Source organism: Crocodylus siamensis, chromosome 2 (assembly GCF_052110815.1).
Source record: "Crocodylus siamensis isolate JL-2025a chromosome 2, ASM5211081v1, whole genome shotgun sequence".
NCBI classification, from domain to species: Eukaryota; Metazoa; Chordata; order Crocodylia; family Crocodylidae; genus Crocodylus; species Crocodylus siamensis.
In genome coordinates, this window is record NC_143396.1 from 173663548 (window position 1) to 173683577 (window position 20030).

Genomic DNA, 20030 nt, shown 5'->3' on the forward strand with positions numbered 1-20030 from the left:
TACACCCATTTGTTCTCACTGGGTGCATCTACAAGTGCAATTAATGTGACTGAATAAAATGTAGAGCAATATGCACTACAGTAAACTACTCCCAGGTGCAGCATCTACACATGTGCCCAGGACAACAGCAAACTGAACTGGGGAGGATCAGTTTAAGCCAGGGTTGTTCCTGCCCTGCTCTGTCCCACTGTAGCAGCCAGAGGGAGCTCTAGGCTTCAGCCGCAGCTACCTGGGTGCCAGCCCTGGTCTGGCAGGGGACACGGGGATCAGCTCTGGGTGGTGGCAGTGTCCCTTGGGGGCAGCCACGGGCTAGCACAGGGTACCAGGGACAGGCCCAAGGCAGCGGATAGCTGTGTTTGGTAGCAGAGGAGCTGGCTGGGACATGAGCTTTCTGCAGCTGCCGAGCTATATGGCTAGGCAGCAAGCAGGAGCATGGCCCCCTGCTGGCTGTGCTGACCAGACACAATTTACACCCAGGTCAGAGTCTACAAGTGCATTGCTGTGCAGTAAATAATTTTGCAGCAGGCTATTTTACAAGTACTACTCTGCTGCAGAGTTAGTTAGTTTCCTGTGGCCTAAGAGGGCTGCACTTGTAGACCTGCAGTGTTTACTGTGGAGCTAGATGGTGTACTCTGCAGTAAATGTCTCATGTAGATGCACCTACAGTTACCCATTGTGTTGCTAAGGAAATTCAAATGACTTGCTGAGTGTGACGCAACAAGTAACCGATACAACAATAAGTAGAACTTGAGGAAGTATGGTTCCTAACTTTGTTCCCATTGTTTTACACCAGTCTTTTTAACTGTTGGTTTAATGTTTAAATTTTTTAGTTCTCTGTTTGCTTTTGAACTTGTTTGTGAGTGCTTTGCTTAGCTTACTCAGGACACAGGGAGTAAAAAAGTGTGGTTTAGCTTCACTTTTTCCTCTTCCTGTCCTTGATCGTGCAAAATGGAAACTTGATGCAGCTGCCTCATTATTTGCAATTCTTACAGAAAGAACATGTAGCCAGAACAATGAAATGTAATCCCTTACTGACCCATTATATAAGGTTTGGCTTTATAACAGTGGTACTCAAGCTTTTGGCCATGTGGGGCAGATGAGTGGCATAGTGCTGGTCCTCAGGCCAGATCTGGCCCTGGGGCCTGGCACTATCCCTGCCCATCCTGTTGCATCCCTGAAGGCCTCTGGGTCCTAACAGTCCCTGTGCACTGGAATCAGGCACTCAATCCAGTTTATGGGACCTGTGGCTCCCCCCACTCTCCTGCTCCAATTTTCTGGACCTGTGGGGAGCTCCCTAGGCTAAATGACACAGTGTGACAGGTTGGATCTGGCCCATGGGCCAGGGGTTGAGCATTCCTGCTGTACACTATAGCCTGAAGAAGCTTGTGTAGTTCTTAAAGCTCAGATGTCAATAGAATGAAGAATATTCAGGAGATTTATTGCAATACATATTATAAGGATACTTTTTAAAATTACTGACTGAAAGAGGAAAGGACAGTATCTTATCTGAGTATTAAGACTGAACTTCTGGCTCTTTGTCACAGTTGCAGTAATAGTCCATCATACAGTACTCTTAAAAACAAGCAAGTAAACAAAGCATACAGAGTGTAATGTTACTGAGGATTGTGGAGTCAGTACAGTAAGGGACTTGGCTTGACTGGAGAGTGGCACAGGTTAACGAGCTTCTATTAAATGTTGTTCTCTTCAATGCCATAGGTTAGTGATTGGTGGGAAGAGTACATCTACCTTAGAGGACGTGGGCCAATAATGGTTAATAGTAATTACTATGCAATGGTAAGTAAATCCTCTAAACACTTACATTTTGTAGAAATGCTGTAAAGAGGATTTTTTAAATTAATAAATATTGTTATCTTTCTGAACTTCATTGTCAGTGTTATTGTTATGATCTGCTTTTCTTTCTCAAAGTATATTCTGCATATCATGTCTTGCAACACAGCTGGTGTGCCTTAATATGCAATTTTCATAATAAATACACAGCACATTTTGTGTTTAACTCAAATTTATTAGATTGAATCTTACTTCCATTTTAAAAGTTCAAGAAGGATTACTGCTTCTCCATAGTGTTACTAATTTACTGTAAATAACATTGACTTTTGCCTTAAATCACTTGCAGCTGGCCTTTTTGGCAGGGATGCCACATGTTGCCCTGCCCTTTCCCAGCTGCCACTGATCCCTGCCCCCCAGAGGTGCACCTGATAGTGTACAGGTTGGCCACCCTTGTCTTAAATACTCTCTGTATTACTTGAACAATAAGCATAAACTTGTGAACATGTATGCATTGGTCATACAAATTTACAGATCTCTTATTAGACATAAGGCACTAGTTTCTCCATTACCTCTCTGATTACAGAATCAGAGGGAGGTTTACTGCTTTTCTGCTTGTGCTATGAATACTGTTGACTAAATAGCAGCATTAGGTGATATTATTAAAGGGGAAGGTATTGCTACTATTATGTGACTTTTGAAAACATTTTGTTGAAAGTAGGATGGTAAGTGACTTGGCCAGTTTCCCTGCATATAAAACCCTTTTTCTATATACACTAAGGTAAGTTAAGTTAAAAGAACATTGTCTTTCAGTTGATGAACAAATAATAAAAGCATTCTTTTCAATTTAGTTTTGCAGCTATATTACCTGTATTAACTTCCCTCCTTCTGTTTTCTTCAGGACTTCTTGTGTGTTGCTCCTACATCTATCCAGGCTGCTAGAGCTGGTAATGTTATTCATGCACTTCTGCTGTACAGAAAGCAACTGGACAGACAAGAAATCAAGCCAGTATGTAAATCTGATGAATGGTTTCTGACTTTCAAACTAATCACTTTTCAAAAAATAACAAAGAGGAATATTTCTTATGTGACATCTAAATTTGTGATGTAACTGTATTAAAAAATGTACTTTAGCTATCAGTTAACCTGTGAGGAGCCTTCAACTTAAAAAAAAATATATTCTACCACGCAAATGAAAGGCAAAATTATCTTGCTAGAGCCATATCTGAGTTTAATTTGTCTGCCTACAGGCCAGAATAGTTGTATGCACATGTATATATTTTTTATCATTCCATCTATTAGATTCACCTAATGATTAATCATGCAATGGTATATTCAAGCTGTGAAGCTGTGAGAAATGTGCTTGCCTTTCTATGGCAAATTTTTAGAGGTTTATGCAATAGAATTTTAGTGGAGAAAAGGCACATGGTAATGAATATCATTTTAGAGAAGTGGATATGTCATATAGAAATAGTTTGCCTTGTATTTTAATTTTTGCGCTGCTCCTAAGAATACAAGGAATGGTATATGTTTACATGCAAAGGTCCACATTAACAATTAGTTAAGAAGTAAATGAAGCAAAAGAGAAGAATCTCTTTACTTGTTTTATCCATGTGAAAATTGAAATGGGAAAACAGAAGCATAAATCCCTCCTACAATTTGTGGTCTAAAATTACTGCACTTCAGTTAAAAATTGAGCATGATGCTATTTATTTCGTAAAAATTCAAACTTCACAAGCTAAATGTAAAAGAACTTGATAACTTTATTATGCATTCTCTAGTTGTGAGAAACTAATGAAAGACATCAGAGTAGCAGTTTTTTTATACCCAGGTAAACTTGGAATATTACAGTATCTTTTGGCCACACAATTTGCTTAGAGGTTAAGAGCACAGACAGAAGTGGTATTTTATGAGTGATTTGGCCCCTGAAAGCAACTCTGCAGCCATGTCATAACACACATGCATGGCTGCAGAGTGCATTTGAAATAGCCAATTGCACAAAAAAATAACCCTGGTTAAATCAGATATTACATTAAGGTGCTCAAAAGCAAAGTACCTTAGGGAACTTGTGCTCCCTCCAAGGTTAATTTTTTTTTGTTTGGGTGGTGGGGGTGGTCTGGTCTGGTACTACCAGCCCAGCCCAGCCATACCCCTCAGGCTAGGAGAGGGAGCTCGCAGCTGCTGAATGGCCAGCACTAAGGAGAAACAGGGAGGTGGGAATGGAGCCTCCTTGCCTTGCAATGTCCGGTCCCGTCCCGTTCCACCCCCTCCCCACTTGCCTCAGCTACCCCAGCTGGAGTACTGGAGGGAGCCAGGTCAGGCCCAGGAGGCAAGTGGGCTCCATTTTCCCCCTCCTTCCTTCCCCCCCACCCCTTGCCTCACGGACCATCCCACCAGGTACCCCCAATACCCCAGCTGGTGTACCTGGGGAAGAAAGGAGCCCCCTTGCCTTGCTCTATAAGTATAGGTGAGGAGGGCCCACAAGTTAAGCAGGCTTCGTTTCCCCCTCCCCCCTCACTGACAGCCCTGGAGCTGGAGGGGGCAGGTCTGGGGAGAAAGGTGGTTCGGCTGCCTCCTTGAAGGCTGCTGGAGCACCCCTGCATGTTGGCCAGGGCTGGTGCAGGCTGGCTTCAGCACTCCCCTCCCTCCACGGGCAAACATCTTTTGGGTTGGGAGGGTTGGGCTCTAACTCGTGGTATTTTATGTAAAGTGCCACGAGTTAGAGCTGTGATCTAATGTCTGTCTGCATCTTATATGCCCAAGAAGGGAGAAAGGAGACAGGTCATTTTAAGCCCATTTAACCCAGAAAGTAATTTAAAACTTGACACACAGAAAAACCTCTGGAGTGTGCAATAGAAATGGGTGCTTCATGCAAATAACACATTGCGTGAGCAGAAACAATGAACAAAATCGGTGTCCAGGCAATAGTTCTTTCTTTAAGCAGATATGCCACTGAATTGATTTCTCCTGTCCAGTTTATGTAAATATTATCCAGCCAGCTACCACTATTCCAGGACATGTCCAGAAAATCATATCAAAGGTGCAGATTAAAACCCTGCATCTTGTTAGACCTAAACTTTGGGGAAATGCAGATCCTAATTTGGATCTTGTAGCTTCAGGCCATCTCTCTACAGCCTCTAAAAATGGAAAATAATGTTAAAAGAAAACTCTTAAGCAGTTATTTAATATTTTTAAACTACCGGTACTATAGATTCTTATTTAGAAATATTAGGCCCCCATTCCTTTCTGATGCTCTTATTCTTCCTTTTTAAAAATACCGATTTCCAGTAAATGGTTGAGTCTCACAAGGATGGCTAAATTTTATATGGACGAGCGCACAGGTAATGCCATCCCAGTGTCTCTCTTACTGAGTATACCAAAAGCTTCCCCCTTCTCTGTCTCTTCAGTGTGTATAGTTTAGTCTCTACTCCATTCTATTGACAGAGAGCATTTTAATGATTAAATGCAGCTATAGAAGATGAAACATCTCTGGTTAGTGCGTATGTGGAAGATGTCTGTTCCAAAAGACAAATATAACAAGACTGCATATGTTCATTTATGCAGTAAGGGACAGGACAAAAGGAGAGGCAACCCAGGCAGTGGATGTCTGATGTTCTGCATCATGGGTTGGCAGCCAGAGAACTTTTGGTCTGTATATCCACAGCTTGAATTGATTAACAAATTTGATGCAGAAGCTGAGTCAGCTACCAAAAGTATCTGAGCAGCCTACAGAATACTAGGGGTGCAACTGTGGAATCTTACATGTGTAGGTCAGTGGAAAACTAGGAAGAAGAAAGAAAGAAAAAAGGGGTTTGGGAATTGACATGTTCTGAATCCTCCATAATTGTCCTACAATTTCTCTCTAACCGGCATATGTGTTTTTTCTCTTAATTTGCTAATCTTATCTTTAAAAACACAATTGTAACACACATTTGCGGCGTAGATTCTTCTGATGGGATCCACTGTTCCACTCTGCTCAGCTCAGTGGGAGCGAATGTTTAATACCTCCCGTATCCCAGGAGAGGAAACAGGTAAGCATGGTCAGCCAAGAATAAGAAGCATCAAGGATTCCAAACAGTCTGTGGAACATTTCCTGAGAATGGCCTCCTAATAGATTCTTAGATTGCCAGCAATTTAGTTTTACCGAGCAAGGTGTGAAAGACGCTCTTATGTGAAATTGCCATTTCTTGGCCTTGCAGCTTCATAGATTCTTTTTTTGACTGACTTTAGAACTTGATTGATATGGTTTCGGCTTTTCCTTTTCTTTATTTAGAAGCTGACCATAAGACATTGAGTGCTGCTTTTTTACTTACGTTCTTTACTTTCCTCCATTCTTTTTCTTTCAGGTTCATTTGGGGTTTTTTCCTGTGTTTTTTGCCTCCATAAGATATATTTTCTCTGCCGTCTCAGTCATTTGAAATCCTTTTTTTGTTTGTTTGACTTTCCCTTTTTCCTTTCAGCTTATGATTCAAAATACCATCCCAATGTGCTCTTCTCAATATGAACGTACATTCAACACTAGTCGTATACCAGGCATAGAGACAGGTACAGTTTTAGTCCTGTCAGCATTTTTGGCCCTTATTTGTATCCTCATTTTGTATGCATAATGTCAACCAGTTGAAGTCACTTATAGTAATAACACACTTTATCCAAGTTGTGTGATTTCTCTTAACATACTCTAAGAGAATCATTTTGCTTTTCCTAACAAATATGGGCCCTTCAAAGTTCTTCAAAGTTATGAACCACTTCCAGTTTTGTCCAACTTATCACTACATATGAGGTGGTAACAACTGGTTAGAGCCACGATGGTGACCTACTCTTAAATTCTGTTCCTATTACTGCCACTTTTTTGTGTCGTTCTCTACCGTTGCTTTTAACTTTTCTGTTCCTAGTTTACTCATAGGGAAAATTATATTCACATACCTCTCAGAAATTTTGAGGCTTAAATAATTGATATTTGTAAAGTATTTGGGGATTTTCAGAGTAGAGCATACTAAGTAGGATCCTGAGAGATGCAATTAAAATACTTTTAAAAATCACAAGGAAGGGTTGCGAATGTAGACTTGGACTATAATACACATGATAGACTTGCACAGTAGTGAACTATAATAATAGCAAAAGGGATGGGCAAAACCTTTTGACCCTGTACAAGTCCATCCTGGACTGGTATTTGTGAGTTCCTAACATTGGGAAGACAGCATGACTTAATGTACAGAGCACCTGACTGGGGCCTGGGAGACCTTGGAACTCACTTTCACTCTATGCATCACTCACCCCATCTGTGAAACAGAGATGATAATTCAGATCTGCTTTGAAATGTATGAATGGAAAGTGTTCTATATGAGGTATTATAATAATATCACTGTATCTCAGAAACAACCCTTACAACTTTTATCCTTGTTGAATTCTTAGAGGAAGTGGATCAAGTTTACCTGACAATTGCAATTATATTCTTATTCCATAAAGTACCAGCTGATCAATCAAACATCTTCCACCAACAATTTAAATCTTTTTAGAAAGAGAGCCTCCTTGAGAACATACAATGATCTATGCTTTATGTGCATTTTGATATTTTTAATTTACTTGCATATCTTAACATTATGTCTTGTATTTCATTTTCTACTACCTAATCATACAGTCAACTCAGTGCTGAGCATATGTCACAACATTTATGGTGATAGGATTGTGATGCCAAAATACAAGGCAATGATTTCACTGATGGACAAAGCAGTGGCTTCTCATCCAGATAAATTTAAAAAAAGATGGATTAAGGAGCAGAAACATAAGATGATCAAAGGGCCTAACAAAATAGGGCAATTCTGAGACATGATAAATAATGCATTGCATTCAGAGGCTTAAGTCAATTCCAGCTATGCAGTTGATCAAATAAAAGCTATCACCCTCAAAAATCCTTTCTTCCCCCAATTCTGAGACCTAGCTTTGAAGATCAAGAGTATTAAAGTCATGAGAAATTTCAAATCAGCATCCTGGGAATTCAGGTATTCCTAGGACTATGAAAGTAGCACTGCTTCATGTTAATAGTTGTTAGATTGTCCCTAGTGAAGGTATGTAAATGAACAGTAGGAAAGGAATAGGAAGCCTTTACTTACAGGCTGTGCCAATGGCCCAGGCAGAAATTAAATGCGCATATGCGTGAGACCACTTTTTGATAGTCACTGGAGTGTATCTTGTCCCAACATAAAATAAGGAAAGAACCATACCCTGGCTATGTACCCACCTCTGTTGCTGTAGCCTGAAAAGTGGTCTGATGAGCACACAAGTGGTCTGGGAAGTAAGCTATACAATCCTTTTGCTCCATCATCACAGTTGTCTTGATAATAATTTGTCATTTTAGATCCACATAAATTCAACCCATCTTTCAGGCAATTGCACATGTAAGCTATCATTATTTTAAATAATTTAGATACTATAGGGAAAAATGGTTCATATACTTTCTTTGAATTGACCTCTGAAAAAATGTCATTAAATTATAATACTGTAATTGTAACAAATACCTTGGATTAAAGTCTGTATATCTGGACTTTATTACTGTTGTGCCCTAGTACTACTACTGCTTCAGGCTTGCTATCTTGCCAGCAAACTTTAAAAATATTTTATATGAAAATTTTGTCAGTTTAATCAACTCACATTTTATTTCTTAATCAACTCACAATTTATTTCTGATTAATTTCCTATATTCTGCTTGCTACTGTTAGTGTTTTCAGCATGTTCTTTTACTAATAAAAATTAATTTACTTCACTTTTCTATGGCTAATGCATGCAATGTGCTAGCTTTGTCTTCGTTTTTCAATGAAAACAGTTTTTCTGCATTCTGAAGAACTATAAGGTCTTTATTTTCATTACGTTTTTTTAATATATTAAGGCTTTTATAGATACAATTTTTGTTTTAAAGTATGTAGTTCTGCACTGACAGTGATACAAGTTTATTGAGTAATGTATCTTGACCACTAAATGGTTCTTACTTAAATTTTTTTCTCTAGCAGCTAAGTTTAATGTATGACAATGGTGATCTATATAAATTGAAATGTATTTACTTGAATCTAACACAATATTTTTTCCCAATTAGCATGAGGGGTGGAGGGGAAGCCTCTTGTTTTAGATTCACAGATACAAAGCAGAGCTGGGGGGCAGGCAACTGCTGCCGCTCTGACTCTGGTCCAAATTTACACTCGCTCACCATTGTTGCTCTGAGTGCAATTCCAGTTCATGCAATTGGAGCCCACAAGTTCTTGTTCTGATGCTAAAATGCATCTTAGAATTAACACGTTCAGATTTTTAATAGGCTATTTTCTGTAGCAATATTTTTTTTCTGAGTTCTCTATGTTATTAACTTCACATTCTGTTTGATTTAACATCTTGAAAATAAGTAGATTTAGACAAACTGCTATTTATATGATGACATGTTAATATTGTTTAGAGGAGGACTGTCCAGCTGGCAGACCCACGGGCTGTATGCAGCCCGTGAAGGGTTAGCACGAGTCCCACGGATTTCTGGCCAGCCACCACTACCCCCCCAGAGTTGCTCCTACTGTGGCAGCTAGGTTCTTAAGACTCCCCCATTCCTCTGGTTTCTCCTCCCTGCCCCTACTCCTGGGAGTGGAACAACACAATGGGGAGGGGAGGAGGGCTTGCTATAATGCCTGAGCTGCACATATGGCTGGAGAGTAGGGTGCCTGTGCTGCACACATGCCAGTGCAGGAGTTGGACTTCTCATGCTGCACACAAAGGAAGGAACTTGGCTGCCTGTCTGCAAGTGTTGGAGGGAGGGTGGGTGAGAGGGAGCTGCCAGTACTGTATACATGGCGAGGCGAGGGAGGACCCTTGGGTGCCCGTGCCTTTTTGTGGCCCCTGGGACTATAGCCCACATATCATGCAGCCCTTAGCGGCCCAGGAGTTGGATGGACAGCCCTAGTTTAGACTTAAGCATTCAGTTAACCTTTGCTTATATCCTAATGCTACATGACCAAAGATTTTTCATGCTTATTTACAATTCTAGACACTCTCCAACATGTGAAGGATAGCAAACACATTGTTGTGTATCATAAAGGACGTTACTTTAAAGTCTGGGTGTACCATGATGGCAGACTGTTGAAACCTCGAGAAATTGAGCAACAGATGCAAAGAATTCTAGATGACAGCTCAAAGCCGCTTCCTGGAGAAGAGAAATTAGCAGCTCTTACTGCAGGAGATAGGTATTAATTTTAAAAAGTTAATTCTAACTTTGGAAGGCAGTTTTATATACAAGTAGCAGCATATTTTGAACTTTTAATCCTTACTGATTTTAATCCATAATCTTAATGTTACATATTGTTATAACATGAAATCACTGTTTGAGTCTTTCCTGTTGGAGATGGATGTTACTTCATAGCTCCTTTCTTCAGTGTGAAGTTGAGGAGTCTACTTGCTTTTATTTATGCAGATCATAATGAAAACAGTAATTGGAAGCACACTAAGCATATACAGTTACTTGTGCACATTTATGTGAAACTGCTTTAGGGTCTTCAACCAAATTTTAAGGCTAAGACATTTGTTTGGATTCTGCCTTGTTATACTAATGTAACTCCAAAATACCACTATGACTTCAGTAGTGTTGCTCCTGATTTATGCTTATGTAATGTAGAAAGCAGAATTTTATCTAATTTTTCCATTAAGGAGTGCTTTTGAAATAATGTAATGAAAGTTTGATTGTACAAGTTAGTAGAAATTACAATACATAAACTTTCTTTTGTCAACGTATAGTCCTTTTTACAGTACTTGTATATGGATTTGTTCCTATTAAAATCTAACTTAAAAAATGCAGCATTCTGCGTACCCAAAGACTGAGTTACAGTTGTTGGACTCAAACTTGAAGTATTCAAATATTTGTTTCAACTCTCAGAGAAATTCTCAGATATAATCATTCCATTAGTCTATTTTTGCACTGATTATATGCATCTCCAAATTCTTATGTTGGTGCCCATCACCAGAATATGTGAGTAGATATGCATTGGTTCCATAATGTATTTCCATTTGGTAAAAATTCTATTCTCTGGCTTGCAGCAATACATTTGCACTTTTAGGCTGTAAATTGGGGAGGTATCTCCAATATACAACATATATAATATACCTGTGTAATAACTGTGTACTATTTCAGTTGGTTTCTGAGGCTCATAATTCTGTAAAGTTTTACAAAAATCTGATGCAAAAGTATCTGTAGTGGCATCACATACTTTCTCTAATAGAAAAAATGCATGAGACACAGAAGGAAAGCCAAAGGAAGTTCAAATTTCTTAAAAATGTAGATTGCCTTTCAGAACACACTAGCATCTTAATATTTCTAGAAAACTAAGCAGCTTGCATAATATAACTAAACTTTACTTCCTGCTGCAGAATACCATGGGCTAAAGCTCGTCAGGCCTATTTTGGACGGGGAAAGAACAAGCATTCCTTGGATGCAGTTGAAAAAGCAGCTTTCTTTGTAACTTTGGATGAAAGTGAGCAAGGATACAGGGAAGAGGATCCAGTGACATCAATGGACACATATGCAAAGTCACTGCTGCATGGCAAATGTTATGACCGGTACAGTATTGACTAAATGAGAGAAAGACTATAGCTGAGTTGTACTTTACCAAAGAAAATTTGCTTCATGTATAAAATGATACAATGTATTGCTTTTGTGTACTTTAGTGGTCTTTGGTGAGCTGGCACACAACTCCATTTTTGCAATATTTAGTGTGGGATAGATAACGTGCATTCTAATGAAACAAGTCACTTTTCATGTTTCATTAGTGTCATATGTGTGTGGGTATCTGGCACCTTCTCATTCAGAGCTATTTGTGGCTCAGTTGTTGAAATTTTTGTGTTTCAGTAAAATAGTCAAAGTATTCATGTCCTTTGTAATATTTACCTCCCTTTCACTCTTCAAATAGATTTCCTTTTAGCAAAAAAAAAAATCCTATTTGAAAATGTACACATTTTCAACCTCTGCATTTTTTAATTTAAAGTAAGGTATCTATGTGCTCCCTATTAATTGTGATTTACCTTTATTTGCCAAATAGGAACAGTAATGCATAGCAAATATGAAACATTGCCAGAATTGCTTCATAGGGACTCGCAGAAAGCTTAAATTGTTCAACTCCATTCCATTAGGTTGAGTTGCACCCGTATAAACAATTGGGACATTTGGCCTTGTAAATTTATAGCCTGGGGTTTTCTGCAGCCTGTTCCTAACTCTTCCCTACCCCTCTGTCCAATTAAGTATCTGAAAGTTTGTGCAATGATGTGTCTGAGAAGTTTGTCAGTTTTACCTGAGTCACAGGCTTTTCTGGATGTTTTGGGTTTTTGGTTTTCTTTTTAATAAATGCATTTCTCAATTCCCCTTTCTTCTTAGATGGTTTGACAAAACATTCACGTTGGTTGTGTTCAAAAATGGCAAAATGGGCCTGAATACAGAGCACTCTTGGGCAGATGCTCCTATTATTGGGCACCTGTGGGAGGTGAGTGTTTTTTGTAACTTCCAGTGATCTTGCTGAAGGAATTATATCTGCATGGTCACTTCTGTTCTGTGATCTATATAGTTAAAGAGTATTCAAAGATAGAAATTGCTATGTCTGAAATTGGTATGAGTTCATAGTAGTAATTTCACGCGAGAAGCACTGAAGCTTTCTTGGGAAATTGATAAGCAGGGATCTGGGTTTTCTGTTCACCATGGAAAAATGCGGTAAAATCCAGATTTTCTCCTTTATAAGGAGAAAAGCCCAGGTTTTAAAAGCAGCCCCCTCCAGGTAAGTTTGGTGGAGGGGTGGGGATTGATGGCCCCCATAGTGAGGGAAAGAGGGAGTTGGGCAGGGCTGGGGCTGGGGCTGCTGCCCAGCCCAGGTGGTATGTAGGGCTTGAGGCCAGAATGTGCAACTGCAGAGTCCAGGTGGGGAATGGGATGAGGCTATGAGCTATACCTCCTTCTGCTGCCGGGCGGGCAAGGGACACCTTGCCATAGTGGTGTGGGGCTTGCAGTGGTGGCATCAAGCTTCCCTGCTCCACCACAGCAGCCGCTGCTTTCCACAGGTGGCAGCTGGGGCTCAGGCACTGCTGTTGGGGAGCAGAGGGCTGGCTGTGGGCCTGGGTCCCTGGCCCCATAGTGCTAGAAGCTGGGAGCCGCCTCTGGCAGGGCTGCATGGGGTGGGGGCTGTGGGTAGGGAGTGAGGGGCACCGGCAGGGCCTAGAGGTCTGTGGGTGGGGAGTGAGGGGTGCTGGCAGGGCCAGGGGCATGTGGGTTGGGAGCGTGAGGGGCAATGGCATGGGCAGGGCACCAGCATATCAGGGCTGCTCAGCACCACAAAGCAGTGGAGGAGGGACTGCCACAGTTGGACCTGTGTCCTAGTGAGGGAAGGGGGCAGGAGGAGCTCTGGTTTTCTATTACAAAAAACCCAAAATCAAATGTCAATATTAATAGGCATTTATAATTTATTTTATCATAGTGATTGAGGCACTGGTAGGCTTCTAAATTGCTTTAAAATTGTAAATATATCCACCAAACACTGTGTTCAGCTGATACATACATACATACATACATACATACATACATACATACAGTGATGTTTCATTTTAATCAAACCCCCCAAAATCTGAGTTTTTTCAATCAGAGAATTTGTGATGCCCTCCCCCTCCCCCGTACCTCTAAACAAGTCAAGTAAGAGATGTTACTGATAACAGGATAACCTAAGAAAAACGTTATGAGCCTATATTGATGCTTTCTTTAAATTGTTTGTTATATATACTTTCAGTGAATGGAAGGAAGCAGATTTATATGGATGATTTTTTTATTTTCTTTAAATGCCACTCCATTGCATGTGTGCACACACCTTTCCCGTATTAGGGCTCTTAAGTCCTTAAGTATATGTGTGTATCTTATGGCAACAGTTCTCACAAACAAAGAACCAGGTGGTAACTGGAATTCCAAAAATATTTTAGGACAGAATCCCAAAGATAAAATTTTGCCATTTTAATCTAATAATTAATACTTCAGCATACTGGAAATGGATTAGCCTAAAATCAAAATGTGAAATGCATTTGAACTCCATGACTGTATGACATTCCTGTAGTTACATATATTTTGTTCTTTCCAGACTACTATGGCAGATGACTACCTCCTACTGCGTTATTCAGAGGATGGACATTGCAGAGGAGACACGCATCAAAGTATTCCTTTTCCTACCAGGCTACAGTGGGAAATCCCTGAAGAAGTGAGTACAGACCAAACAACTGGGAAGAAACTTCTTTTCTTGAGGATTCATTTTACTTCTCTATCAGTGGTTGCCTTACAGAGAAGATACCTTAATTGCTGCAGCTGCACTCATTCCCCTGCCAGATTTCTGGCCCCATGGGCTGGATGGCATGACTCTGTGTTCCAAACCCAACCCACAGAATCATCCATGAAGCTGGAAATTTGGTGACTGAGTGAGCAGTGACAGCATTAATTAATTTGGCTTCCCGTGCCGCAGAAATTAACACTGCAGCCACTTAGCCTGCAGGAACTCAAAATGTTGTGAGGGGATGAATCCAGAGTATGATGCCATGTTATCTGGGTTGCAGGGCTACCTGGAGGGCTAGAAATCTGGCAGTAAAATGAGCAGTAGTTTCTGCAGCTCTAGGAGCTATGGCAGTTATGCCACTGCTGCCAGATATCTGGCCTCGTGGGCCTGGTGATGACACAGCCCCAGGCTCTGTGTCCCATCTCTGGGGCCAGATTATTTTGATGCCATGGGTTTTAAAGTACAATTTGTAATGCAGTTGTACTCTTGTCTTATTATTCGCTAATTCAGAAAACAGTGTTTGAAAGTATGAGTCTAGTGGCAGTGACAACTAGAATAGAGCATGGTTTCCTTCTTTTCTGTCCTATCCATTACATGGGGCATGGAGAAGCAGTATTGGGTGCCACCTCAGCATTTCATATCCCCAGTACCCTTGTTATGGGATAAAACTTGCCAATTTGAGTAGCTGTGAAAGGGTTAACACTAGACTGTGTCTCCTTTCTTATTTGCAGGGAGAGAGAAGCTGGCAGCCATCTTGTAGCATAGTGTCTTCATGAAAAAGCCAGCTGTAGGCCATAACTGGATTTTTTTTTCTATGCTGTCTTCCAAAATAAAGTGCATGTCTTAAGGGGCATGCGGTTTTCAAGAAAATACAGTTAGCACATGCAGCAGATTTGAAACTACAGATAGACTACAATTTTTGTATAACTATATTCAACTCAAATGATATGAAAAATGTTTCCAAATATGAAAATCAAAACAGTTTTGCTGTATTTCAAAATTACATTGACTTTCTTTCATTTTAAGATCATAGGGGCTTAAGTGGCTTTTTGGACAGATTGATTACACTTTGTTTTTTCAGATAAGCACGTTCAGAAAGAAAGCATTCATAACTATGCTTATGTGTTCATGTGCAGTAGTGGAGATGTGTTATTGATGTATAATTGTGTTGTTTTCTAATCATGTTTAAAAACATGTTGTTGTTAGTGCCAAGAAGTGATTGAGAAGTCTCTGAGTACTGCAAGTGCTCTTGCAGAGGATGTGGATTTTCATTCTTTTCCCTTTGACACTTTTGGAAAAGGTTTAATCAAAAAAGTCAAAATAAGCCCTGATGCCTTTGTACAACTTTCCCTACAACTGGCTCACTATCGGGTAAGAACCAACAGGATCTAGCTTCTGACAGAACTGCATAAAAATATGTATAATAAGACTGCACTTGTGATTTACAAATGTCTTAAATAGGTAGGCACTGATCCAGCTTATGCTTAGAGAAAACAGAGACACTCCCATTGACTTCAGTGGGAGATAAAGCAGGCTCTAACTGTTACTTGCTGGGAATTCATGGTTCCAAAGATCAGTTTTCTGGCACAAACATAAGGCTCCTTTAGTTTAATTAGTGACGTATCTAGAGATAACTTGTACTCAGAGGAACAAGATTTGATTATTTACATCAATATTTCCGATCACGATTGTACAGTTCATTTTTTAAGGTTATTTTTTTAATTGAGTAAGTTTGGGTACTCCAACAATATTCATAGAAAGATACTTAGACTATTTTAGCTCTTTGTTTTGTCCTGCCCATAGTATACATTTTTAGAGTGGGACAGTTTCCTATTATTTCTCTTGTTTGCTGCTGCTTTTTTAAGATACTTGTCCTGCTCCATTTTAATTATGCTGCTTGCCATCTGCATATTTGTCGATGGTTCCCCCCAAATCACTCAGAAATATAAAACAATATCAGACCCAGGACACACCTCTTGGGAACTGTACTTGATACCTCCGCCCAAATAGATATTGAGACATTAATGATTACATTTTGAGCACAATTATCATTCTAACTGCTTATGTATCCATCGTATGGTAGTTTCACCTAAACTATATTTCCTTACCTTACTAATGAGATGTTGTGGGATTGAAAAGCCTTGCTTCAAGTAAATGTATATCACATCCACTGTTCTGCCCCTATCCACAAAGCCAATCACCTTGTCACTGAAGGAAGTCGGGGTTGGTTAGTGGTGACTTGCTCTTAATTTAAATGTCTATTATCTAGATGCTTAGAAATTCATTCCTTGACAACCTACCCTACTCCAAAATCTTTCTGGGCATCAGACTCTCAGTGACCTGTCCATAATTACCTGTGGATCCACCTCCTTCCTGTTTTTAAAGATCACTATATTTGTCCTTTCCCAGTTACCCAAGACCTGGCCTAACCTCACGTCACCTCAGTGAGTTTTCAAAGATAATGGCCGATAGCTTTAGGAACTGGTTTTTTTGCATATCCTGTCCTGACTTGTATTTAATTTATATAATCAGTGGTAGTTAAGAGGTGGTGGGTAACCATTTGGTAATTTTTAAAAGCTGTGTAAGGGAAGTAAAATGTATTCAAGTAGTATCTGGGAGCTTTTCTATTGACCTACTTCATGGGCTTCAGATCATGCCTAAACTGTTTTAAACAAACTATGAGAGGACTGTGAAAGGAAAAATTGTGTGGTGGTAGGAATCCTTGTTAGGTTTTTTTGTTGAATGCTTTTGAGATGACATCAAAAGCTTTGGAAACTTGAGGAAATAACATAATACCCTAAAGGTTGAAAAAGTACTAAATGTTTTACTATGGTTAGCTAAATTGAGGAATGACTATTCTTAACTCTGTTCTCCATTATCACATTAATGTGTTGTTTTATAACTGACGGTAAAACGTAAGTAGGCCTCTTAATCTTTTGGGTTTTGGGGTGTTTTTTTTGCCATTTCAAGGACATGGGAAAATTCTGCTTAACTTATGAAGCTTCTATGACACGCCTGTTCAGAGAGGGCAGGACAGAGACAGTTCGCTCGTGTACTACTGAATCATGCAATTTTGTTCGAGCCATGGAAGATCCAGCTGAAAGTGTAAGTTTGTTGCAACAATCCATTATGAACTCATCAGTTCTGTGAGACACACATCTGGTAATAAAGTATGCCTTCCTGTGGCAGCACACTTGATGCTTATGTGTGCACATATGCATGCGTTTATTAGACTCGCTCAACCCAGAAATGCTTTTAGCCATAAGAATAAAGTACAGAATAGGTTTTAGGCAGACAAGGTTTTTTAGGTAAATGTGACATCTTTTATTAAAACTGAGAATAGGTTTTATACTTTTAAGTATTACTGTATCTTTCTTTCCGTCATGAGAAATACAGTTTAGCATAATGATAGTGGTCATTACAACAGAATTGTAGTGTATAAGAGAACTTCAGTAAGTAAAAGCCAAAGTGATTTTTTTTTCTTAATGTAGTATTTTCACTAGCATAAATTTTGCAGCATTTTTATGCAGGAATGTTCGAAAAATGGAGCATATAAATATTATTGTGAGGTACTGTTCCACTATGTGTTTTTTCTTTAAGATGCTTGCATGTATCAGAGTAAATAGTTCAGCATGACTGATGAATGTCATGAACGCTTGCAAGGGTACACAAACATTTCTGGTGGACATCCCATGGTGAAGTCAATAAAATGGACATAGACTATTAAACCACTGTGCATTTCTTCTGGCTTGTACCATGAATTACACAGCTGCTGTTCATCTCCATTAAGGGGTAATATTAAAAGCAGTGGTCCTGGGTATGAACTGCTGCTGGTTCTTTAAAAAGAACTGTTTGTAGAGCTTCCTTTTCTCTAAATACATCAGTATTTTATGGCCTAGCTTTGTCCTGGGTCTTATTTACCAAGAATTTCTCATTTAGTATCAAATGCCATGTTAATCCTCTTACTCTGTTGTACTGTAACAGCTATCCTGCAAAATAAGGAATTGGAGTTTAGCTAACAATTTTATCAACTGTAGCTAGTTGCAGCTATTTATTCACTGCCTCCTAAGGAACATGAAGCAGGACAATAAAGCCATAAAGATTCAGAGTTGTTCATATACCTTAGAAGTACAAAGTATGTGGTCTAAAACATTCCTTGCCACTCAGCATTTGTGCTACATTAATAATTACAACCTCAGTATGAAAATGAGTAAGAGAATTATGAGCTAGATAGTGTTGTGTGAGCAAAATGGTGGCACTTGTTTTTAGGGAGGGGTTTTATTTTTAATTTTAACAGCCCTTTCATATGTAAGTGTAAGAGAGATCCTAAATATTTAAAAAAAGACATGTACAAGAATAACATTTTCTCTATTGTGATTAACTGAGTAAACAAAGCAAATTATTCTACCATTCCAGAGTCAGTAAGATAAAGTTTTATTAAACAGCAGTGGAGTGCCTTCAGAGTTTTGTGAATATACTGTATTGAGAAGACAGAAAACATGTGTTGTTGTTTTTTTTAACTACAAATTGTCCATTTCCTGACACATTCTAAAATTCTGAAAAGTCAAACTGAAGACACCTTATTTTCAGACTGAATTATTTAAATATAGGTTAATTAAAATTATCACTTCTGATTTTACTCCTGGAAATTAGACATTATCTAAATCAGTCTCCTTTGTGGCACTGCGTTTATGGATTAATCCAGTTTTCTTCCTGTTTAATAATGGCTTTTGATGTTATAATGCTCCCTGGTTTTAAACAAGATGTATAGTTGAAATGTCAATCTTGTCTGAATTCGTGAAGAACGATAGAAACTGCCCTCTGGCCTCTAAAGGTTCTTAGATGGACAGTGCCATGTTAGTGTCCTATTTTGCAAGATGACTAGTCCCTGTATTCTGATAGGAAAATACAGGCTTAGTTTTTCCTTCTTCAGATGTATTGAAAAAAACAGTCACTATTGACTTCAATTGGAGTTGGAATGCTTGGCCATTTTGAATATCTGGCCCTGTAATTGTTATTATGCATGTATTATGAAAAGTACTTTTCACTATGTGAAGTTTTAGAATGCTCTGCTGAAGTCATGGTTGTGTCCCAACACATGAACACTTCTTGAGCATTCAAGTTTGAAAATTTGGAACAGGGTTCAATTCAGAAAATCCTGAGAAAATGCTTCATCTGTTTGGCCCTCTCTTTTCAAGGTAAAGGTTCCGGCCAAAGCAGTTTCTTACTGTAGAACAGATGACTTGACCCTCTTGATTTAAAGTTTTTTTTCCAAGCCCAAGTTGGACTTCTCTGTAGGCATTTCTGCTCATATTATCATTGAGAATAATGGCTTTTTTTCATGTTTTGTTTCTTCTGTTCCTACCTCTGACTTAGTCTTCCTTGTTCCTCAATTTTCATTACTTTCCTCTTTCCCTGCTCCTCCAACTCTATTCCCTTAGGGCACTTCCTAGCCATCTTCCCTTTCCCCCTAAAGATTTGTACTCTTAGATGTCAACAGTAGTTCAAATGACTAATGCTATAGGTCACTTTTTTGCCAAACAAAATGCTGTTTAGCAGGCTCCATATAGATGATATACTATGGTGTGTTTTGAGAGAGATTAAGAAGTGACAGGTTATTATACTTCCAAAGTGCCATTCTGTGGTATGAAATAATCTGTGCCAGAAAATATTTGGCTGTCTAGAAAATGAGTGTTGACATGTACTAACAAATATCTATTGATATTTATATTAATATTAGACCACCTATCAATCTGTCTTCCTGAAATGGCTGTTAAGTTTCCAGCTTTTTCAACAGTTAGATGATATTTGCTTTTTGTAGCTGTCTAAGCAAAACAGGACAGATAAGTTCAAAAAGTTAATCCTTCAGGAAGCTACATGTTTATGAGACCCAATACAGAAGCCAATTTCTTCCTCCTAGAATCAAAAGTGGGG

General features: G+C 39.2%; 1 protein-coding gene across 2 annotated transcripts in view; it reads left to right on the top strand.

Annotated features, from left to right (window-relative positions):
* The window catches only part of CPT1A (carnitine palmitoyltransferase 1A), a 68230-nt gene that overhangs the window by 35289 nt on the left and 12911 nt on the right, over positions 1–20030 (top strand). Inside the window, exons 7-15 of one of the 2 annotated variants that reach the window (XM_090032348.1) lie at positions 1717–1794; positions 2687–2794; positions 5729–5816; positions 9803–9998; positions 11176–11364; positions 12176–12281; positions 13911–14027; positions 15303–15467; positions 17067–17201. In XM_090032348.1, coding sequence (XP_089888474.1) covers positions 1717–1794; positions 2687–2794; positions 5729–5816; positions 9803–9998; positions 11176–11364; positions 12176–12281; positions 13911–14027; positions 15303–15467; positions 17067–17201 — 1182 coding nt within the window. Of the gene's footprint in view, positions 1–1716; positions 1795–2686; positions 2795–5728; positions 5817–6245; positions 6331–9802; positions 9999–11175; positions 11365–12175; positions 12282–13910; positions 14028–15302; positions 15468–17066; positions 17202–20030 lie in introns of both variants that reach the window. The other variant, XM_090032349.1, reaches the window with a different exon arrangement.